This window comes from Podarcis bocagei (genome assembly GCF_964188305.1).
Source record: "Podarcis bocagei genome assembly, chromosome: 14".
NCBI classification, from domain to species: Eukaryota; Metazoa; Chordata; class Lepidosauria; order Squamata; family Lacertidae; genus Podarcis; species Podarcis bocagei.
The window spans coordinates 22,181,353-22,206,221 of record NC_138139.1 but is presented as its reverse complement, the minus strand read 5'-3'; the positions used below and the strand labels follow the sequence as shown (position 1 = coordinate 22,206,221).

The following is a 24,869-nucleotide window of genomic DNA, read 5'->3' as shown; positions in this document are numbered from 1 at the left end:
TCAAAGAGTCTATTATTTCCTTGTTGTTATTAAAAATAGGAAAGAGGAGTGAGAGCTGCATCTAAATTTTGCAGTGTAGTCTGCTTCCAGGCAGTCCACTGCATTCTGCTGCCCCCTTTCCAGTAGTTGGTTCCCACCCCCTAACAGTCAGTCAGTTGTCTGCTAAGTGCTGTATGTTCTGATCTCATTGGGTTATGGGGTTGAGGGACAGAGGGGTACCCCCCTTAAGTATTTTCCATTTGGAAATTTATTGTACTCAAGAAAAACTCAAGATCTCCCTGAGCCTACTGCTGTCTTCCTATTCTGCATGGCTGATACAGTTTTGGCAGCAGAAGGACCTTAGGTAAGCCCCTTTCAAAAAATTATTCATTGTACTTCTGCAAACCCCAAGGTTCCCCTAGCCCTGCTGCTACCATTCTGTTTTGCATGGGTCATACAATTTTGCCTGTAAAAGAACTGGTACTTGGAGAACTAAAATCACTATTTAGTATAAATGATTTGCATTTTAGGAGAGGTCCCAAGCTAGAAAACAGGCGCAGAGCAATGGGCTTTGTGCTAAACTAGATGTGAGACCCCCCAGGAAATTTAGGAACAGAATTTCCCACATAAAAAAAAGATTAAAGCAGCTACAAGGGTGAGGTGCACAAGAGGGGTCTGATGTTCAGGGGTGAAGGTGTTTAACCCTTTTCTCCTGCACTGTTTCCCCCATATGAATGGCACCCCCATGAAGGTGCCATATTGATGAATGGGTGGACAGATTGGAGAACAAAACTCTGTCACTAAACAGATGCAAAGGAAGAGCCACAGAGCCCCTCTGCCCACCCACAGGGAATTACAGCCAGCGGTGGCTTCTAGTTCAATACTGGAAATTCAGGCTGCGGTGCTTGAATGCAAACCTCACCTGGTCACCCAATATAGCCAACTCACTCTGTTGCCTTAGGCAGGTTGTTATCTCTCAGCCTCAATTCCACCCCGCCTTACAGAGCTGTTGTAAGGACTAAGATACTGCACAGGAAGCACTTGGAACACTCAAAGCTACATTATTATATAATACAATATTTTTTTAGTAGTAGTGTTTTAATGTTCAGGCAACTGTCTTTTGGCCGAAGGAGACCAACAGAGTGCTGTTATAAAAGAGAGCTCAAATGCTCCCTGAAAAAAAAACCTCACAAGGCCAAAATGGCAAAACATCTCTTTAAAATAGGCATTGGGCTAAGATGCAACTTTTCCATGAGGACGTGTGGCACAAGACGTGCCCTAGAATCGTATGGCAAAGACTTACAAAACCTTCCTAAAATGAATGCTGAGTGATGGGGCAGCTTCCTTTGTCTAATTGCTTGGTAGGCTGGTAGGTAGAGATTTTATAATGGCACGGACAGCGGTGTCCAGGTCATACTGAGTCAGACACCAGATGACATTCCAAACAACAGTCTCTTAAGGCCCATTTTCCCCCCTGAGTTGGTAAACCTATGTCTAGGCTGAGCTTCAGACAGAGGGTGGGGCAGAAGATAGATGGAGCAGTCGTGTCTCCGCTCTCTATTACTTTCACATATGTTCATTTGTAAATCCCATATATTGGGACTTCTAGTTTAGATAAACGGTGAGCAAGCAGCAACAGAAGGGTACACAATTATTCATGGCGTCATTGGCGTGGAGAAATCGGAGGCAAGTTTTCCTTCCTCTCTTGTGTCCTTGTGGTCATTCAATGAGGCTGAACGATGGAAGATTCAGGACAGTACTTTGAGCAGCACATCAGTAAACCATCATTAAACCAGAGGAGACAGTGGTGGCCACCAACTTGGATGGCTTTAAAGAGGAACAGGCAAATGGAGGAGAAGACTATTGGTGGCCATGACAGCTGTGTACTACCTTCCAGTATTGAAGGAGATATATCTCTGAATACAAGGTTCTGAGAACTGCAAGTGGAGAAGCACTTCTGTACTCAAGTCCTGCTTGCAGGCTTCCTACAGGCCTCTGCTTGGTCACTGTGAGAACAGCATGCTGAACTAGATGGGCCTGTTCCAGCAGCCAGGCTCTTCTTTATGCTCACTTCCACATCAGTCTGCTGGCTTTTTTTGACCACAGAACATTTTTTATTCCCGGTATGTGTACTTACTGTATGCTACACGAACCATGTTGCAGTTGGTTCTATTGTTGATCTTTACAGTTGACTTTTTGAAACAAAATTAAAATGCATAACAATTTCCCCCATTATTTTTGTACAATTTTTTTCCACAAAAAATGCATTTGGGGGGACACCTCCTCTAAAATATGCGTTTTGTCCACCTTCCCCCTAAAAATACACATTTTACCTAAAATAATGCAGTTTGGGTACATTTATTGGGTTGAGAATTGAATCAGGAAAAACTGAAGAATTACTGCATTCCAATCTGTGTGTTAGTCTGGGGAGTGTGGATCAGGTTTGTTTGCTTAAAAAATGTGGATGAAACAAAATATTCAGTCATCTCAGTTTGCCTGATTGAATGCTTGCTCCACACAAAAACATTCCCCCCTGCAAAGAAAAACAGCACATCAGGAAGCAAGCTAGGATTAGAATTTCTACTCCCTGACAGGCTAGATTTCTGTTTGCAGAGAGTTTATTATATGGAGGAGCATTTCCCACCTACAGTCCGAAGTGGTACAGCCTTCAGGCTGGCCCTCTCTGTGAATATGAGGCCAAAGTTTCCATTCAAGCATCACACTTTTCCCTGCCAGCTACAAGGTCCCGTTTGTTCCTGAGTCTCAGAAAGAGAACAGCCAACCAATTCTTTTTTTAAAAAGCTTTTTTAAATTAACAAAAATGAAAGCCGTCACCCAGAAATGAAGCTAGGCCTGCATGGTGCAAGTCAGACGGCTAGGTTTGCAGAAAAGGTTGGCGAGTATTTTAAAAACAGAGAAACTTGAGCAACATTTTAACAGTGAGAAGGACGCTGCCAGGCTCCCATGATAGTGCTCTCCTCTCCCTCTTTTGCAGGTACGACTATTCTGTGCAGAAACCACGTACAAATTTTTGCTGGACCAGGACAGCTTCCTGTTTGCTGTTCCTGAGGGATGTGATGGACTACAATTAAGGAGACAGGAACACAGGCTGCCTTATACTGAGTCAGACCCATTGCTCAATCTTACTCGGTGTTGTCAACACTGACCACAAACAGCTCTCCAGGATTTTAGACACCAGGAGGCTTTCCCAGCCCTACCTGGGGATTGGACCTGGGACATTTAATTGGTATCTTGACTTGCTCACAGTCTGGCCAGCCAGATTACTGCCTTTATAACCCCAAAGTCCAGGAACCTTCGTGGAAATAGCTTAGAGATCCTCCAACTGGTGAGAAAGAACTGAAAACAATGGGTAGAAGCTAAATCCAAATGAACCTAAAGGTTAGCAATGAATTGAAGAAGTCAATATGCTGTAGCAAACCCTCAGCCAACAGATGCAGCCAGGGCTTTAGACTGCCAGGAACACCCTTGTATTGCCACGAGGGGCAGATGAGGTTGTAGCAAATGGGAAAAGAACACTTTTATTATTATTATTATTTTCCAGCCTCCTGAGTCAAAGAGCTCCGAGCAAGTTTTCCTCTCTCCTCACAAGCTGCGAGAGAGATGTTGCAAGTGCATCTGCGTATATTTCAAAAGGTAGTATAATTCAAACCAGGGGCTAAATCAATATTAAAGAGAAGAAGAAGAAGAAAAAACCTCTCCTGATTCCAGGGAAAGATGACATATCTTAAAATCACAAGCATTTTCTGACAGGAAAAGCCAGGAGCCAGTGTGGTTTTTGATGCAACGAAGGAAGTGGCTGGGCATTGCCGCATGACCCGCTGGCTCCTTCCCGTAGGAAAAAAAACAACCCAGCTGTCAGAGCTGCCTTATTTTACTTGACAATGGTGGCAGCCGGAGGGGATGAAGAGAGGACAGGAAAGGGGTGAAGAAAAAGAAATGGGGCTTGCTGTACACGTGCCTACATTTCCCTAGGCAAACAAATACATAGCGAAGCCCTGGACTTTTCAATTCAAACTGCCCCCAGCTGGAGTGCATTGTGGGGAATCATTGCTTTTGAAAACGAAATGAGATCAGAAGCAGCGCAAGACACTGATGGATAGAGCTGTCACTGCGCCAAAGGCTTCTTGTGACTTCGGGGTTTTTTTTTGCCCATAGTGTATATTATTTATTTCCTTCCAAAACCTTAAAATAGCATGCAGCAGAAGGGGTGGGGATGCAGCACGCCACCAGCTGTATTCCACTATGATTCTGTTACCATCCAACTTTTCAAAGATGAATATGGGTGAAAAGCAGCACTCTGGCTACAGAGCTACAAAGCTCCAAGTGGCTTAGCACTGCAACAGGGAGTGAGAGTGGCTTTCCAAATCCTTAGGATAAAAAGAACAGAGCAGCCTAAATGTGGTTGGTGTCAAGCAAGGAAAAGAACGTGGTCTCAAAAGCTTCACACTCCATGAAAGACCTGGCCAGGGATTCATAGGGTACATGGCACCCTTGAAAGATTGCCTAGGCTTCTTAGTCAACAGACACCAACTACACACTGACATTTAAAATTTCCCACACCACTCTGGGGCATTAAGGGGTTTTTAAATGGCTCTTTACTAGGGTACCTGGGGCACTATGGGAAATATAAAATGGTGGCTCATTGTTGCAACACCACTTGAGGATGGTACAAGCAGCAGGAAGGGGTCTATGGAGGGCATTATATCAATGACCCTGTCAAGAATGGAGCTAGATCTCATCCTCCTTGGGTTCCATGACAGGAAATTTTAAGGGGAGGTGACATAGCTGAGTAGATTGTGTGCTTTTCATACAGAAGGTTCCCAATTCAGTCCTTGTTATTGCAGTCAAAAAGAATTGTGAATTACAGAGGATGTGAAGGACTACACTGAGGCCCTGAAGAGTTGCTACCAGTCTGGGGCCACATTCACACAATTCATTTAAAGAACTATGATGCTGCTTAAGGCAGCCGCGGCTGGGAAGGTTCCTGGGAAGTATGGTTTGTTAAGGGTGCTGGGAGTTGCTGAGAGGTACCAATTCCCCTCACAGAGCTACAGTTCCCCATGTTTCCTGGGAAGAGGGATTGCTAAACCACTCTGGGAATTGTAGTTATGTGAGGGGGAATAACGGTTTCCTCACAACTTCCCACAATTCTTTGGGGGAAGCCATGGCTGTTTAAGGTGGTATCATAGTGTTTTAAATGGGTGGCGTGAATGTGGCCTGGGTTAGGTGGACCAAGTGCATGGCTTGATATAAGGCGGTTCATAAGAAGCAATGACACAGAGAAAGGCTTTTTTCACCACGGTGAGATAGACATGTGCACACACACACACGTGCACATTCACATGCACACACTTAAGCTCATTTCTAGTCAATAAGCAATTTTAATTACACAACATCTCATAGACAGTTTTAAGTAGATGAATCAATTAAACCTCTAGGTGATTAATTGCAGGGGACAACTTCCATTTACTGAAGGAAATTTTAATACTTGGGGCTTAAAGTGTGTTCTTTTTGTCAAGCCTACTTCTGTGTGTTGCAGTATCAACAAATGGACTTCTAATGAGTGGTAGGCTGGCATCTTTTTCTTTTTAAAATACAAAACCTTTAAAATAAAAAAGTAGGAAAACATGTGGCTGCCACACAGGATGGTCCAGATTAAACCCCTCACATCTTCACATAAAGGTGATGGATTAACACAAGGGTGAGGAAGCTGTGGTCCTCCAGTTGTTGGTCTCCAGCACCCATAAACTCCTGCCAATGTTTAGGGATGATAGGAATTGTGGTCCAACAATACCTGGGGAGACATAGGCCCAGCCCTTAGTTAGCAGTTTGCCTCAAATCTTGGAACATAGGAAGCTGCCTTATACTGAGTCAGATCATTGAACCATCTAGCTCAGTACTATCTGCACGGACTGGCAGCAGCTCTCCAGGAAGTAAGCTCAACTAACCTCAGTGGGGCTCACTTCTGAGCAGACGTCTATAGAAGTGCACAGTTTTGAAATTACCTTACATTCCTTCAGCATCTCAAAAAGGCGCTTCTGGGGAGGATTTGGCAATGTGCAGTTTTATTTGAATGCCATCAATCAAGCATGAAAAGGCAAGCCATCACCTAAAAGTTCTCTAATGTAAAGAGAGTCCTAATTACAGTTACAGATCCTCCAAAGTGTCCCTATTTTCCAGGGACAGTCAGAACTTTCAGAAGCCGCCCCATTTCTGATTTGATCCCAGAATATCCCACTTTTCCTTGGGATATTCCTATTTTCATCGGAGGAATGTTGGAGGGTGCGGAGTTATGCGATCCCTGAGCCAAGGAAACAAGTAACTATACAACTTTTAGAAGACATCTGAAGGCAGCCCTGTATTTTTAAACATTTAATGTTTTATTATGTTTTTATATATGTCAGAAGCCACAGAGTGGCTCGGGCAACCCAATCAGATGAGTGGGGTGTAAATAATAAAATTATTATCTATTATCTGTTATGATTATTATCATCGAATAGAATAGATATCCCTATTTTCATTGAGGAAATGTGGGCGGGTATGCAGTTATGTAACAGATACAGATCAGAACCATGGAATTTGAGACATCTTGTAGACCACCTAGTCCCAAGGTTAGCCAACATGGTGTCCTCCGAATGTATGTGGACACCTATACATTAATCCCTGATGGAGTTGCCTGGCATTGGAAGTTCAACAGTGTCTGGAAGGAATCATGTTATGAAGCTAATTCATAGTTATTGAAGCCAAAGTAGGCCTGAAATTGCCATTTTGCAAGTGGGCATCCCAACCAGCCCATCAGAACCACGCAATCAGGGTGGGTGTGGGGAATACACCCTTTTCCATATTCAAGGTAACAGAGTCATCGTGGAAAAACTAAACTGGGCAAGCAGGAGCATTTGTCTGGGTTAGAAATATTTCCAACAACTCTCTTTTTCTCTCTCCCTGGGCAGCACAGACACCTCCTGGCTCCTTGCAGATTTCCAGATGTTTAAAAGCATCCCCACTTCATCTTGTCAGGCAAATATTAATCATATCCTTGGATGAGCCATTGTGGAGATGTGTAGAGCGGCTCATTCAAAATCCAGACCGATGCTGCCCTCCAGAGGGTGTCACACAGCAAGGCACATGCGAGCCGAGAACGAAGGCCACAGACGTTTCTCTTTTTGAGACAAGAGAGATAAACTAAATCAGTGACTTCTGATACCTGGGGATGGTGTGTTGCTGCTGCTCTGTATCTGAGGTCAGCCCATCCCAGAGTGCATGTGTGCCTTATTGCATTCAGCCAGAAGTGGGCAACCTTCTTCCAGCCAGAGAGCCACATTTGCAACCTTCCAGCCATGGGAAGGAGACAGAAGGAAAAGTGAGAAGAGCGACAGAGGCAAATTTTACCTTTGTACAGTAGGCTAGTTTCTCCACGGACACTCACAGAGCCCTCTTGATCCTCCACCCCAACAATCAAGAAGCACGATCCGTGTTCGGGGACACATTCCAGGGGGTGGATGACCCTTGGGTCCCTTTCAGCTCTACAATTCTATGAAAAACAGTTGGGCGTGTGAAGCAGGGCTAGTGAGGGGTGTGGCACGGGCAGAGGTCCAGGGGCAGTGGAGAGGCATGGAAGGCCATATTCCCTAACCCCCCCCATTGAATCCTCAGGAATCCCAGAGAGATCATCCAAATGCAGAACAAGAAGTGGCACGTTCAACAAACTGTTGCAGCGTGGAGTGCATCTGGTCAGCCCCGTGAGCTATACCCTCTTTCAGGATGTTCCATTCCGTCCAATTCTACACACACACACACACCACCAGACTTCCACCTTCCACCATCAGCACTCTACTTCCACTCTGCTGTGCTTTGGGTCACCTCCACCACGACCCCACCCAAAAGAAAACACACACATGTCCCTCTACAAAACTTGGCTTCCCCCCCCCCTCCCTGCAAGCCTGCTGTTACCTCCTCCCTTGCTCACCAATGGTGCTGTTTTTGGGCTATTTCTCTCTATTGTCTCTGAGTCAGGTGAGGCTGTGAAAGTGCTTGGGTTTGGCAAGGGTCTGTCAAGTGAAGCCGAAACCTGCCAATGCAGAGATGAACCAAAAAGCTGGTTCTCGTGCCCTGGCTTATCCTGAGGCCATCCACATAGCTCAGTACAATCTACACAGCAGCTTTCCAGGGGACATCCTTCTTGGGAGCTGCCAGGAATTGAACCCGAGACCTTCTGCATGCAAAGCAGATGCTGCAGCCCTCCCCATAAAGCCAGTTACAGTAAGGGCAAGCCCACAGCTTGGCTGCGGTGAGCAGTAACTTTATGCTTTACTGAAGCTGGCGCAGAGCTTGTCCCACTTTGCCTTACTCATTGTGCAGCTTCTAGATCCCTCTCTGGGCGCTGCTAAGATTTTCCATTCCCATTCCAAAATCCAGGAGTGATTTGCTTTCGCAAAGTCTTGAGGGGAAATGTCCCTCCAGCTGCACGGCACTCGGCCAACATTTCACACACCGTCGCTCGATTCAGGCTTTTTAAAGAGGACCTGGAAGTGCAGCTCTCAACTCTTATGCTGTTCATCTGCCAACCATGCGATTCTAACAGGATCACACCATCCAGTGTATTCTTGATTTTTGACTACAACCCAAGGGAGGAACCACTGACCCAGGGACAAGGAAGTGCTCAGCTGAAACCTTTAAGCTGTGATGGCCAAACTTGGCCCTCCAGCTGTTTTGGGACTACAATTCCCATCATCCCTGACCACTGGGTCCTGCTAGCTCTGGATGATGGGAGTTGTAGACCCAAAACAGCTGGAGGGTCAAGTTTGGCCACCACTGCTTTAAGCTGACTTGCCCAATCTTTTCAAAGCATTTGGGCTGTGTACACACTCCTGCTAACTTCGCCTCCAGTGTGCTCTCACCACTGGTGTAACGGGGGGGTTAAACCAAATCAAAAACTTTTTCTCTGGTTTATTTCTGTAGATCGCGGCATGAGTAAAAGTTGGCATACGTAACTTGGCATAAAAAAGGATCCCACCAAAAAAAAAAATCCTCCCCATGTTTAAAAAAACATGTCACCTGGGCCCTAACTTTAATAAATTAAGACTCCTTTGCAGAGCAGCTAAGTGCAGGATAAAAATCTTTCCATGTTAATTAAATCCGCCTTCCAGGAAGGAGCTTTGGTCAAGGCTTTGGCCTGAGAAACGTTTTTTGATAAGCAGCAAGAGCCTTTTGCAACTGTTTTCACCCACGGAGATGTGTGTTAGCCTGCACAGCCACAGCAGGGCTGCGATCCTCTACTCACCTTTCTGCAGCTCCAGAGGTTAGCACCCAAACCGATGGGATTCAAATTACAAAGGAGATTCAGAGTAAATATTAGGCAGGGCTTTCTGTTGGGAAGAGCTGTTTGACGGCAGAACGGATGACCTTGGAAGGTGACGGACTCTCCTTCTTTGGAAGATTTTAAACAGAGGTTGGATGGCCATTGATGAGGGGTTCAAAAAATGGATGTACCGTGCCATATTAGAAGCAAAAAAACTTGTTCTGATGAATTGGAAGAGCTGCAAAAAGATTCCATGCAGCACATGGATTGACAATATGGGCAGACTAGCCACATATGAACGAATTGCATGTCGACGCAAATTAAGAATGGATAAATATAAAGGAATCTGGAAGGAATCTTTAAGCGATAAGGCAGATGGTGGTGGGAAGTAGGGGGATGAGAGGTGGGGAAATATTGTTAAAAAGGTGTAGTCATAGGTATATCAGTACTCAAATATGAAATGTTAAATTGAATTATTAGTGTTGTTGCAGTTTTTGTTGCATGTGTTTTTGTGGTTATTATTATTGAAAAAATGATTAAATAAATTTTTACAAAAATTGATGAGGGATTCTTTACTTGTGATTCCTGCATTGCAGAGGGCTGGGACTAGGTGACCCTTGGTGTCTCTTCCGACACCACAGTTCTCTGATTCTCTGAATAAGTTCCATTGAGATGAATGTAACTTGCTTTTGAGAGGATCACATCCGTGGCAGATTTGGGGACTGCTGCTGAAGATATTTTCTCGTGAGTTCTTCCCACGACTTGTTTTAGTCTGCTGTACTTTACAGGGCAATCCTATATAATGCCAACACTCAACAGGGCTTACTCCCAAGTTAAGTGTGTACAGCAGTAGCCACCAACATGATTTCCTCCTCAAGATGTGGACTCCAAGACCCACCAGCCCTGGCTTTCAAGGCCAATGGTTAGGGCTAATAGGAGTTAGTAATCCAGCCAACATCAAGAGAGCACCATATTGGCTTCCCCCCATGTACAAGGACTACAGCCCTAGCTTCGTGTTTCGTTTCCAATTGTTTTATTTACATGGTAGTCTTTATTTCTGCACTGCTTGCAAGCCTCTTTTATTTCTCCTTTTTGTCAAAGGAGGAATCCAAAGTATTTCAAACATATGCAGATAATATCCTCCTCTCCAGCAAAATTTTGGGTTGCAAGCTAAGCTCCCTTAGCAAGACCTGCTTTGTTCTGGGTATGTTTCCTCCCCTCCCTTATGCTTCTCTGCAAAGACTCCTGTACGCTGCTAGCACTATATAAATAATATTTATTAATTAGCAATATTTTGAGCGGGGAGGGAGGGGCGGGGAAGGAAGATCTTCAGGAAAAGCCACACACAACCAATTTACTTGCTTGAGACACATCTATTAAGCTAGAATACATACTTCTCTATAGAAAAAAGCTACAGAAATTGCTGTAATGTTATTTACAGTATATATATATTTGTCATACAAAGCTGAGAACATAAAAAGAGGAAATGGCAAAAACTCTCCACTTGCTGTCTAGTTTCAGCAGCCATTAGTGGTACGTTCACCATTTATAAGGACTGCATCATTCGAGGCTGCCTGGTACAGGGACAATCGCATCCATTCTGTGGACGTTGAAAACTCCCAAAGGCAGGGCTGGGGAACCTGTGGACCTCTGGATGTTGCTGGACTACAACTCCCATCAGCCCTGACAATTGGCTGTGATGGCTGGGGCTGAATGGGAGTTGGAGTCAGAAAACCTGGAGTGCATCAGGATTGGGAAGGCTGGTTTCATGTGTTTCTCACACAATACTTTCCTTGTTTACATAGGAGAGATGGAGCAACAGAAACATTAACACATGCTTGGGGCTTTTGTATGCAACTTTGACAGAGAAGATCATAATAGATTATTTACTCTCATCCTATTAAAAATACCCAGGAATGATATTCAAATTGTATTCGGCCTCGTTATGGAATAATAATGGAAACTGGTGCTGAATCTCTTTTAAACTGCAAGAGACCCATAAAAGACTATCTTGTTAATTTCATTTGTGGTTTGTTCCTGTCCTTGGTCTATCTAAGTACCATATATTCTAATTTGGCGTATGTTAAAGTTGTGTGATTTTCATATTTTAACGTGCCTTTGTGAGGTCTTTGACAAGCCCTCTTGCAAGGCAGAATGGGCAACATCCCCATTTCACAGAAAAGGCGTCTCAAAAGAAAAGCCCGTCATCCAGACTAAAGTGCAAAGCCATGGCCACCAGGCCTCTGGGAAAGGAAAGGAACTGTCCGCCCCCGTCCCGCGAGCATTGCTTTTTGTCAACGCTCACAATTTATTTTGGGCAGCTTGGCTACATTAAAATGTTTTGGAAATTCAACGTTGCGCTCCTCCACTCAATGCAAGCATTTTTGCTTCCCAGATGCAATGATCTCCCCACCCCCCATGCGCTGTTCCTATGGTTCTCCTGACCCCTCCCCCTAGCCAATTTCAAGGGGCACAAGGAGGGAAGAGAGGGAGGAATGCCCCAATGTGCAAACTAAAAATACCTGCTCAGGGCTTCTGCAGACAGGATTCAGTAGCTGAATCCCACCTGTTACAGTGCTAAAAACAGCCCCCCACCCAAAGTCCCTGTGCCAAGCAGCCCACAGACAGCCACAGTTGTGGAGTTAAGTTAATGCCTGCCGGTGTCGATGGACAGCACCGGCAGAATTAGCCTCATCCACCCGAGGAAGGCCCGCGGCGCCCTGGTCTCCACGAGCAAGTCCCGCCACCTTCTCCAGAGAGGGGGTTGTAACCTGGGAGAAGAGAGAAGCAAGAGAGAAACCGTAGCATGACTGTTCAAGGAAAAGAAAGGGAGTTACAGTGCAGTCTCTTGAGTGACTTGAAAATGTGGTCCAGACATTTGGCTCTAACCTCACTTTTGAAACAAATTACAGTGGTGCCGCAGAAGTCAAATGGAATCCGTTCCAGAAGTCCGTTCAACTTCCAAAACATTCGGAAACCAAAGCGCGGCTTCTGATTGGCTGCAGGAAGCTCCTGCAGCCAATCAGAAGCCCCGTCGGATGTTCAGGTTCCAAAGAACGTTCGCAAACCGGAACACTCACTTCCACGTTTGCGGCATTCGGGAGCCCAAACAGAAGAGTACCAAGGCATTTGGGATCCAAGACACAACTACGTTCCACTCACTTTTCTATTATATCAATAGATTTCAACAATTTAGGGGGTGGGGAAAAGTCTCCCTTTATATCACGCGTGAGTTTTATGAGAATTCAGTTCCATTGACAGGTGCGCCATTACAGACAAAATAGCAACACTTGAGGCTACAGGCCTACAAAATACTTCATTTTATTACACTGAATGAAGTGAGAGTCAAGTCAACACTCATTATTCCCCTTTGTAACTTTCAATAGTGCAAAAAAAAATGCTCATGACAAAGGGAATATATCCTGGATATACTGTATCTTGGAATCAAATAAGGCTGGCTCTTATGATGGTTTAAGGACTTGTTGGGGAACATGATTTAGGTGAGCTCTCCCACTGCATGGGTTAACATTTGGGACAACGCCCCATCTGTGCTAGTTTTAATCTGGGTATATGAAAACCTCCTAAAGATAGTCTGCTATTGCTACATGTTGTCCTACTTATTAAGCAAGATCAACCAATTAAAAGTTCTGGTGTGAACTGGATCATAGAAATCGTGAGTAAAATGGGACAAAACCTTTTGCCAAATCCCAAACGGGATCTCCTCTTTACTAATTGCACCCAAACTCACTGCAAGAAGAACATTGGAAGCTGACTTGTTTTTAGCACTGCCATGGTCAAAGCCTGTCCCTCATGGAGAAACTACTACAGTGGTGCCCCGCAAGACGAATGCCTCGCAAGACGGAAAACGCGCTAGACGAAAGAGTTTTCTGTTTTGGAGGTGCTTCGCAAAACGAATTTCCTATGGGCTTGCTTCGCAAGACGACAATATCTTGCGAGTTCCTGCTGGTTCCCCCCCCCCTTTTTCTAAGCCGCTTATCAGCTGATCCGATAAGCCGCTAAAAGCCGCTAATAGCGCTAATCCGCTAATCCTTCAATGGGCTTGCTTCGCAAGACGAAAAAAACGCTAGACGAAGAGAATCACAGAACGGATTCTTTTCGTCTTGCAAGGCACCACTGTACTCCATCACATTCGGACCAGAAGTAATCAAACTACAGAAAGACACATTCTCTATGAATTGGTTCGTGTTTATTCAATACGCTGCAACCAAAGAGCATGGTTTCCATCCTCCATTAACTCAAGAAAGCACTGGCTCAAACACTTTGAATGGTTCTTGAAATTATACGTTTCCTTTCATGTTTGCATATGTTGCTTTGTAATCTGATTTAAACAATAAAAAAGGTCTGGGGTTGTTGTTGTTTTTAAAAAAGGATATAATGGTGACCTCCAACTTAGTAATTGGTAACACAGAATCAGGTTTGCCTGTATATAGATGTATGAATACTAGCATAGCCATGTGAGGCTCTGTTTAGGCTAAATTAGTATTCTCATTAATTGATTGGTTGGTTATTTTTAATCAATGGTATATGCACTTGAATTTATTGTATTTTATGCTGGAAACTGTCCTGGAATGAGTTGATGAGATGAAGGTCAGTCTACAAATTAATAATAATAATAGTAATAATAGTAGTAGTAGTAGTAGTAATAATAATAATAATAATAATAATAATAATAATAATAATAATAATAATAATAATAATCCCTCTGCACTATAAATCTGGACAGACAAAAGAAAGCACTTTACAAGGTGCGTAGTTAAAAAATTGAATTTGCTCCCCAAAAATGTAGTGATGGTTGCCAACTTGGACGGTTTACAAGAGGATTAGACAAATTTGTGGAGAATAAAGCGATCAATGGCTCCTAGTCATGCTGGCTATTCTCCACCTCCATGGTTGGAGGCAGTAATGCTTGCTGAGAATCACAAGAGGGGAGAAGGTTATTGCACTCAGGTCCTGCATCTGGGCTTCACATGCGCATCTGAGCATTTGGTCAAATCCAGCAGTGTGTTTATGTTCTTATGGTCTACAACAATTCCCATTGGTAAAGCTGATTCAGGGCACAGGAAACTAGCCGGTGCTGAGTTAGGCCATTAAGCTGAGCATTGCCTCTGAATACCAGTTGCAGAGAATCGCAAGTGGGGGAGAGAGTGCTGTTTGCTCAGGCCCTACTTCCTATGGTCATCTAGTGGACCACTGTGAGAACAGCATGTTGGACAAGATGCCCAGTGGTCTGATCTGGTAGGGCTCTTCTTATGACAAAGCAAAACTTGTTCCAATGTGTTGTGAACACTGCAAAGCATAGGCCTAGGCCTAGGCGGGACCTCCCCATCAGCAGATACTTTCCCCATTAAGGTGCATGCAGCTGTGTTGAACCAGTCCCAGCCCGGCAGGAGGACAGAACTAAGTGTGAGACCCAAAACCTTGTTTGCTGTTAAACAGACTTGGAACTTACCAGCACCTCGCAAAGGTTTCCTGTTGGGTTTTGGCTTAGGGGCAGCAGCCGCTGCAGATGCTCCGGGCTCAGGTTCCTGCTGTTTAGAGGAAGAGTTAATTCAGCAATTTTAGCTCATTCTCAATTCTGAAAGCAGTGGTACCTCGGTTTTCAAACATCTCGGAAGTCGAACATTTCGATTTTTGAACGCTGAAAACCTGGAAGTTAATGCCGAACAGCTTCCGCTGAGTTTATTTTCAATTTTCTCTACTGAATTTGCAAACCACCATTTGAGCCTTGGCTTTCAAAAGTTTTGGAAATCGAACAGTCTTCCAGAACGGATTACGTTCAAAAATCGAGGTACCACTGTATATTTGTCCCTCCCTTCCCAAAAGACCAAACCAACCTGATTCTGTTTCAGGGTCTCCTTATAACTTTTGCCTTCCTGCATGCTTTCCCACATGACAATCTTCTGCCTTCTCTTCTCTTCTTCAGCCTAAGGAGAAACAACAGATTTATTTTAGATTATTTTAAAAAGCCTGATAACAAAATGTAGTTCAGACCTACACCAACTTGGATAAGCCACCCAACTGAATGTGCATCTAGCATGTGCCAACTCAACTGCTTTGATCTGCAGAATTGGCACTTTTATCAGCGCCATGTAACATTCATTCTGCAGTTGCAAGGAATGTGGCAGTAGCTAATCTCTGGAGCTTCCTGCCTACTGATAAGAGGCCGGTGTCTTCACTGTACTGTTTTCCATTCCTGCTAAAAAACACCCCAACCTTTTTTTTATTTAAGCAATCCTACTCAATAAAGTAGGAGAAATAAAGAAAGGAGTACGACAAGGCTGTATATTGTCTCCCTGCTTATTTAACTTATATGCAGAATTCATCATGCGAAAGGCTGGGCTGGATGAATCCCTAGCTGGAATTAAGATTGCCGGAAGAAATATCAACAACCTCAGATATGCAAATGACACAACCTTGATGGCAGAAAGTGAGGAGGAATTAAAGAACCTTTTATTGATGGTAAAAGAGGAGAGTGCAAAATATGGTCTGAAGCTCAACATCAAAAAAACGAAGATCATGGCCACTGGTCCCATCACCTCCTGGCAAACAGAAGGGGAAGAAATGGAGGCAGTGAGAGATTTTACTTTCTTGGGCTCCATGATCACTGCAGATGGTGACAGCAGCCATGAAATTAAAAGACGCCTGCTTCTTGGGAGAAAAGCAATGACAAACCTAGACAGCATCTTAAAAAGCAGAGACATCACCTTGCCAACAAAGGTCCGTATAGTTAAAGCTATGGTTTTCCCAGTAGTGATGTATGGAAGTGAAAGCTGGACCATAAAGAAAGCTGATCGCCGAAGAATTGATGCTTTTGAATTATGGTGCTGGAGGAGACTCTTGAGAGTCCCATGGACTGCAAGAAGATCAAACCTATCCATTCTGAAGGAAATCAGCCCTGAGTGCTCACTGGAAGGACAGATCCTGAAGCTGAGGCTCCAATACTTTGGCCACCTCATGAGAAGAGAAGACTCCCTGGAAAAGACCCTGATGTTGGGAAAGATGGAGGGCACAAGGAGAAGGGGACGACAGAGGACGAGATGGTTGGATAGTGTTCTCGAAGCTACCAGCAGGAGTTTGACCAAACTGCGGGAGACAGTGGAAGACAGAAGTGCCTGGCATGCTCTGGTCCATGGGGTCACGAAGAGTCGGACACGACTAAATGACTAAACAACAACTACTCAATAAATGTAAATCTTATCATGTATATTTGTTTTTTAAATACTATTGATTTGATCTACATTTCTATAAATGTATATTGTCACCTTGTTTTTAATGTCTGTTGATGCATCACTGTATTCTTATATTTTATACTATCAAAGTGCTTAAGAGTTTTATTTTCAGTTGATCATGCTGCATATAAACCTTATTAAATTAAGCAAGCACAGCTCGCCAGCCATGGCAGACCTTGGATCAGCCTCCTCTCTCAACTGCAAGCCTGAGACTTGATGATAAGGGACCTGGGAAGCCACAACAAACAGCTGATTGGGTCATAAGGTGTGCAAGCCTGGTTTAGGCAGACAGAAACAGAAAAATCTGCAACCAGGTCCTAGAGAGCCAACGCTTAATTGCAACATCTGCTACCTAAGAAGGTACAGAGTTGTTTGACGACGCCATGCAGAGTTTTGCTTTTGTGGCAGTGGAGCTTGTTTTCCAGAAAGTATCCTCACAGGGCATTACCTAGATACAGGCTGAATAGCTAATATGCAAGGTCTATAAAATGATACACCTTAAAAAGTTAAAACAAACACCAGTCAACATCTTTTAAAGACACAGGGAACTCCCCTGCTGTTGCATTCAAAGGAGAACTCTCAATCCAGTAAGAGCCTCAGTCTGGTGGCAGAGTGTCCCTTCTCTTGGCTACAGGGAAAAAGTACCGAGCAAAACCAGACTGTCCCGCCTTCATTTGAGCAGGCTTAGAAATGCTAAGTAGAGAGTAGGAGCAGGAAGGAGCAGGCACAAATGGCACGGAGAGGCCACTGCAGCCATTCACTGCAGTGCTACTCCTTTCAGGGCTGGGCTCTTGAAAGGGAGCAAGTTATCCAGGATGATTGCCACCAGGCCCAGTAAGCTTTCTGGGGCATGATTTGGAGAGACAGGCTCCTCAAAACAGCCACAGGCACACGAGTGATGCACTCATCAAGGCCAGCACAACTTCCCCCACCCCTAGCCCTGAAAGGAATAGCATCACCAGCCACCATCTACTTTCCTCAAATGCCTTGGGCCCCCAATGTAGCATCTATACATTCGAGGGTGGGATCCAAAGGCACCAGGGCAGAGAGGAAGAGGGGCAGAGACGGTGGCCACTGCAGGGATCCTGCCTGGAGTTTTTCCTTTCAGCACCAGACACTTACAATTATTTCCTCCCCCACCCCTAAATTTCAAAACCTGATGTCCACTCTAGTGGACTTCTTGGGGTCCACGGCATTTGCCCTACCATGCTGGATGTGGTCAGTGCCACTGCCTTTGCATGCAGTTCTCGCCATGGCCACATAACCTGAATCACTCATTCTTGGGCAAGCTAAAGTAGCTTGGCTGGGCAGCGAGAGACTGCACTCAAACGGTTCACCAGTTCTTTTCCCCCGCAGGAGGGAAGGAGTACACAAAAGGCCAACACAGGGTAGGGTGCTTATTTTCCCTGGAATGCAAGGAGTTGGCAGGCCCATGAGTCAGCATAGTTTTACCAAACATCTGTTTGACTGTCAAACACAAGGCCACCTGGCTCGAACAGTGTTACCTTCTTCTGTTTTTCTTTGAATTTTTCTGCTTGCTCATTCAACTCTTCTTGCATGCGCAGACGGGCTGCGAGCAGAGCTTCCTGTCGTCTCACCACAGCATCGGGTTCTAAACCAATCACAGAAAAGAGTTATCAAAAGCTGAGATCACAAAGTAGTCCAAAGAGGCTCGAGCTACTTTCATCCTGTTGGATATCCTCTGTCTGTGTGAGAGAGAAACATTTTTTCCAGAACCAGAGAAGTTTCAAAAAGCAACATAAGGCTGAGATTGTTTTCTCTGTGCAAGGACATTTTTCATGGGAACTGTTCTTTGTACATGCAGAGTGGGACAGGAAGTACTGATAACAATGGTTCTGTGGAATTTGTTGTGTCTCTTGCTTGCGTCTTGCGGTGAGAGAAGAAGACAGAGAGGCTTGGACTCTTGCTGGGCTCTAAGCATGCCTTGACCACGGCAGTGATGAATGTCTGTGTATATTTGCCACCAATATGCTTTTATGCCTGTCAAGTAAACCTCTACACTTAACTGAATCTTTATTGTGTCCATGAGTGTTTATTGCCTACTGTGTGTACCTTCAACCCCAAAGACGATTCCAGGGCAGGAGCTGTGTTGAGATATAACTCTGCTGAGTATGGATACTGGCACAAAATGCACAGTGAAAGCGATGCCGGACCCTTCTAAATCATCCACCAGAGGTTGATGGATTGATCCAATCATTCCCAATATAAGCCAATCCCAACTTAGCTAACTTTCCCCGCAATACCATCCAGAAATAATTAGTTAACCCCCTCTGCATTATTTTGATTGGTTCACCTGAATAGTCAAACTGAAATCCACAATTCACTAATTGCAGAGTCACTCCTGGCCCTTTCAGATGTTTGTTTTGTTAACAAAGCTTGGAGGGAGACCAGATGCCGGCTGCTGTCTAGAGAACAGGGGCATTGCTTCTGCACACTTCTGAAAACCTCCTGGGTCCCCTTCCTACAGCAAACCCCCAAAGCGTTTGGGGACCCTCCAAAGAATCACCTGGCTGAAGGGGCAAAACACCCACCCAGGCCCAGGTGTGCCAGGAAGATACAGGTGACTCCCCACTTTACACAGGGGTTACGTTCCGGGTCCCCATGTGCATAAGCAAAATTGTGTAAAGTGGGGAGAACCGTCTAAACACAATTAAAACACCCTCTCTGCCGCTTTCTCTTCAATCCATACCAAAAATACTGTATCCAAAAATATCTACAACTAGAATTGAAGCTCTGGGGCTGGCTGGAGGCCAGAAGGTACGCAGGAAAACAGCTGCTGTTCTACCCTGCATATCAGCTGTTAGGTTGGGGAGAACAGGCACAGTAGATGCCTGCCTTCTCGTTGTGGTCCATCAGGCCTCTGTGATGGGAACAACTAACAGTGCTGCTCTGGGGTGATCTTAGTGAATGAGCTGGGATGTCATTCATTCAAATGGTCCTTAAGACACCCTGGATCCAAGCTGTTCCAGGTCCAGGATACCTTAGCCCTTATATCCCAGCTCATTCATGAATATCATTAGGAGGAGAAACTATGGCCTGCGTGTGTGTCACACGTAAGCTGTGCACACAGATTTAGCTGTGTGAAGTTTTATGGCATGTGTGTAAGTCACTCTGTATGGCAAAACAGTGCAGGACAACACATCCTCTCCCAATCCCATACAAACCAACAGCTGCTGCATCCAAGCGGGGCCGCCTCTTGTCTCGAAAGCTTCGCGAGAGCTTTTGTATAAGAAGATAGATCGCAATGGAGCTGAGGAGGATGTACCACCCATAGTCTGCAAAAAGTGAGCCCACTGGAAGAGAACACAAACAGATACAATAATTAGGCTTGGCTGAAGGGCAGCAGGAGCTAACGTAATGCCCATACAATGCTGATGGACTCTCATCTGTCCCCATCAGAATGTCCATTGGATAGGGATGGGAAGTGAAGTCCAGCAACCACTAAAGAGGCGCACAGTCTCTTGTGCACTCTTGTAGTTACTGGGGGTTAGAGAACTTCCCTGTATCGGGAAGTTTTTTAAATGTTTGATGCTTTATTAAGTTATATATATTCTGTAAGCCGGCCAGAGTGGCTGGAAAAACCCAGCCAGATGGGTGGGGTAGTAAATAATAAAATTATTATTATTAACACCTACTATATTCTTTCATGAGACAGTTTCCTGAGCTTCTTTAGAGAAGTTTCCAAGCATCTTCCTCAAGGGGACAAATAATTTTGTTACACAGAAGTCAGCTAGCTCTTCGGTCATTTTTTATAACTGATTTGAGGCTGCAATTTTGGCTGAAACCCAAAGTGTCCCGTTTGAAATTTGAACAGATACAGTTGGTGGGAAGGAGTCGGCAGCTCTGCCTGCAGCCTCCTGCACACCACCAAGATCTGGTTCAGAGGGTTGGTGGTGGCACACACCTGGGCAGAAACAGCCACGGCATTCACTCATGTGACATTGTGCAATTTCTAGTTTGCCTCCTGCTCAGGTGACTTTAATAAATTCCTGACTGACTCAATCGCAGTATAACTTAAAGATAGCTTCAAACATTCAATACCCAACTGATCACTGCGTTCTGCAGGAGAGAGCAACTTGCAGATACCATCATATCAGTAGGTCTATTCAACACATTATGTGGTGGTATTTACCCATTGGAGCTTTCTCTTGTTACATATCAGAAAAGTGACATCTCTACAGTTTTTTGTGTCTGTTTCCTCTTCCAAAAAAGCCTTATAAGTCAAGATTCTTATACATGCACTAGTTCTAACTGAGCTGTAGCCAGTTACAGATAGGTAGCCGTGTTGGTCTGCCATAGTCAAAATAAAAAAATTCCTTCCAGTAGCACCTTAAAGACCAACTAAGTTCTTGGTATGAGCTTTTCTATCTGAAGAAGTGTGCTTGCACACGAAAGCTCATACCAAGAACTAACTTAGTTGGTCTTTAAGGTGCTACTGGAAGGAATTTTTTTATTTTGAGCTGTAGCCAACACTGTCTGTAGTGCAGGTCCTCTTGTATTAGAGAACAGGTGAGTTTTAATGCTGCAGAAAAGACAGCACAAGCTATTGTGCAACATATTTAGCAGTCATCTACTCCTGCGTTCTTTTGTGCAACAATGTTTCACCAGTGGAACAACTACGCTAAGTGACTTTCACTTAGTGCTACATTGGATACACCCCATTTTTAGATATGCAATAGTTTTGAATATAATTTTACGGTATTGTGAAGTCACTTTGAAATACTTCATAGGAAGCAAATTCATAAATGAAATAAATTATTTTGCTTTCAACATTTTTATCCTACTTTTTAAACATGAATTCCAGCCATCTTGGCTACAAAGTGTTGTAGCATAACATTAATAAACACAAAAAACACAAAACCATGAACTCCCTACTCACTGGGACTCAAAAAAGGGGGGTGGGAAGAAAGAAAAACAGCAGCTAGAAATTAGTCTAGAGCAAGGATGATAAGCATGCTAGTTCCACACACCTAATCCACAAACTGGAGAGATAGCTTCTGAAGTGAGGAGCCTGCTCTGCATGTCCCCCCCACAAGAAACATTGAGTTTGCTAGAAAACCAGGAGTCTAAAATGCACAGCGTTCCCTTATGAGTACAAAAGGCCCTTGCAAAAGTTTTCTCTGACGTGTAGAAGGTGGGGTGAATTTAGCCTGCTCTCCTTTATCATGTGAGCGATCTAGAACACCTGAATGCAGTTGCAAGTTATCAAACAGATTAAAGGCAAGAATCTCATCCGAGAGGCAGGGAAAATAATAAAACTGGTCAATTGTTTTAGACAGCTATACAAAGCATGATACAAAGCACTGTTCTGCTAGCGCAGACTTCCACTTGCGCAAGGGAACTTTCCACTACTCTCCTCTGTAACCCCTGCTCCCTACCCCAAAATCTACCCCAGAGAGATGGTGGAATGCCTGGAGCATATTTTGAAACTATGCAGGGAGAGGAGAGGAAGGGGAAGTCCCACTGCATGAGCAGAACACCACATGCCCAGTGTTGGCTCCAGCCCTTAATATGAACAAAGCAAATAAATCATAAACATAACAAATCGTAGCCACTGTAAGGTGCCATTTGTAGATTGCTGCATGTCACTTTGAGAGCCACCCTTGGCTGAAAAGTAGGCCATAGGTACAATGCCATATTACACAGTACATGTGACACACAGTACATGATGTGGCACTTTTGTCTAGGTTTCATCTGAGCCTGGATGGGGGATTGCCTGGGAACGCAAAATCCCATTAACCAAAGATATAAACTAAACAAATACTTAGTATACCAAAAATAAAAAAACAGAGGCAGAAGAACCTACAGGTTGATTGATACTGCATGTATCGAGGTGGCATACATGGTTCTCCCCCTCCTCATTTAAACCCTACAACAACCCTGTGAGGTAGGTTATGCTGAGAGACACTGTCTGGCCCTAGGTCAACCAGTGAGCTTCATGGCTGAGTGAGGGTTTGGATAAATGAGATGGTGGAGGCTTTGCTGCATTTGGAGGTGCTAGCGGTGGCAACTACTTTGGTGCTTTTTGCAGCGTTACATCCAAGCTAGTACAGCAGAACCATCCATCTTGGAGGTTGCCATATTGCTTGCCCATGATTCCAGCAGGTGCAATGGAGACTTCTGCCACATCCTAACCCACCCCCACCCCCGCATACAGGATTAGGAATTAGCATTGCTCTACTTCAGGCATCCCCAACCTGCAGATGTTTTGGCCTACAACTCCCAGGATCCTTAGCTAACAGGACCAGTGGTCAGGGATGATGGGAATTGTAGTCCAAAACATCTGGAGGGCCGAAGGTTGGGGGTGCCTGCTCTACTTGTACCTGCATTCTCTCGCTTCCCTCCTCCCTCTCCATTCCTTTCCCCTCCTGTATCATATCTATCCAATTGTAAACCTTTGCAAACCTCCACGGAGCGCTTAGAACACTACAGCAAGCCAGCCAGCAAACCAGTTTTTATTTATCACGACATAGGCTTTAGGAAGCTGCCTTACAAAAAGTCAGACCATTGTTGGCCCATCCAGACCTGTGTTCACTGCGCTGGGATTTCAGACAAGAATTCTCTCACAACCTTGCTTGGGAGATGGAGGGCACCTTCTGCACGCGAAGCAGAGGCTCTACCACTGACAGCTACAGACCTCCCCCTGTGACAAATTGCGAGATTAGGCCCTTGAGAAGACCTATAAATTCACCTGCCTTTTGAAAAGGTGCCACAAAACGCAGCTGCTCCTCTACAGATCGACAGGCAGGCGATTTAACACCGATAAACAACGACGACCCCTCTACTTTGCCCCCAGACAGCACCTGGCAGCTTTAAGGTAGGCTATTCCTGAAAATGGAGGCTCTTCAAGGGCCGCTTCCTGGACCCTCCGCCTCAAGAAAGCCATATGCTAATCCCCCCCCCCACCCACAGAGCCCCCCTCACCTGTCTGCTGAAGGAACTGGACCCCTTCCCGCTCCAGGGGCGGCTTCTCTTCTTGCGCTGCCCCCAAATCCATCTCGCAGCAGACCCGGAACTGCAACTGATCCGCCTCCCCGGCAACATCCGGGTCCTGTTAGCTGTAATCACCACGCCCCTTTCGTTAACTGTCCAATGAAAAAAACCGCAGCTCAGAACTCCAGTTCCGAGCCAATGAGGGCGTGGAGAAGCTTAAGCCAATCAGGAAGAGACAGGAGGGGGAAAACGGTCTCCTCGAGGAAAGTGGAGGCGACAGGAGGGAGGAGCTACGGCCAATCCGGAGAAGGGGGAGGAGCGAAAGTTAAGATGACGGGGCAAAGTTTTGAAAACGAAGGCAGCCATCGCGCGGCGCGCTTTGCTAGGGAGTAAGGTCTATGGCAGGGAGCGGGGCTTACTCCAGAGGAGACCTGCACGGGAAACAGCACAAAGCCTTTGCAAAAACTCTGGCTGCGGCGCTTCCGACATGTTGTTGTTGTTTAGTCGTTTAGTCGTATCCGACTCTTCGTGACCCCATGGACCAGAGCATGCCAGGCACTCCTGTCTTCCACTGCCTCCCGCAGTTTGGTCAAACTCCTGCTGGTAGCTTCCAGAACACTGTCCAACCATCTCGTCCTCTGTCGTCCCCTTCTCCTTGTGCCCTCCATCTTTCCCAACATCAGGGTCTTTTCCAGGGAGTCTTCTCTTCTCATGAGGTGGCCAAAGTATTGGAGCCTCGGCTTCAGGATCTGTCCTTCCAGTGAGCACTCAGGGCTGATTTCCTTCAGAATGGATTGTTGTTGTTTAGTCGTTTAGTCGTGTCCGACTCTTCGTGACCCCATGGACCAGAGCACGCCAGGCACTTCTGTCCTCCACTGCCTCCCGCAGTTTGATCAAACTCATGCTGGTAGCTTCAAGAACACCATCCAACCATAGGTTTGATCTTTTTGCAGTCCATGGGACTCTCAAAAGTCTCCTCCAACACCATAATTCAAAAGCATCAATTCTTCGGCGATCAGCCTTCTTTATGGTCCAGCTCTCACTTCCATACATCACTACTGGGAAGTATGTTTGCGACATACTTACTGCAAAAAACTGAAATAGCACTTGATTGTATTTTTTCTTTAAAAAAAAAACCTTCAACCCTCCCAAATTCTGCGAAGCAGCAGCAGCAGGGGCGCAGCCGGGTCAATCCAGGCCGGCCTTCGGCAACCTGGCGCCCCTGAAAGCTTTTAACCGCAACTCCCATGCTGATTAGCTCGCCGCTCGCGGGAATTGTAGTTCAGCACCTGGAGGGTGGCAAGGGGGGCAACTTGAAAGAAATATTGGGGGGAAGGGGTGGAGTGGAAGCAGGTAAGCCCACACCG

The 24,869-nt window shown here is 45.2% G+C and overlaps 1 protein-coding gene across 2 annotated transcripts; it reads right to left on the bottom strand.

Moving 5' to 3' along the window:
* Nucleotides 1-10,314: 10,314 nt before the first annotated feature.
* On the bottom strand, nucleotides 10,315-23,647 carry SELENOS (selenoprotein S). Of its 2 annotated transcripts, none has more exons than XM_081170379.1 (6): nucleotides 23,494-23,647; nucleotides 19,734-19,862; nucleotides 18,054-18,160; nucleotides 15,154-15,243; nucleotides 14,769-14,847; nucleotides 10,315-12,069 (listed from the first exon to the last, which is right to left on the bottom strand). In XM_081170379.1, exons 1-6 carry the CDS (start codon nucleotides 23,564-23,566, stop codon nucleotides 11,990-11,992), a joined length of 558 nt encoding a protein of 185 aa, XP_081026505.1. In that variant the 5' UTR covers nucleotides 23,567-23,647; the 3' UTR covers nucleotides 10,315-11,989. The 2 variants fall into 2 exon arrangements, with proteins under 2 accessions (XP_081026505.1, XP_081026506.1); XM_081170380.1 differs by having other exon boundaries at nucleotides 14,769-14,844.
* Nucleotides 23,648-24,869: the final 1,222 nt, after the last annotated feature.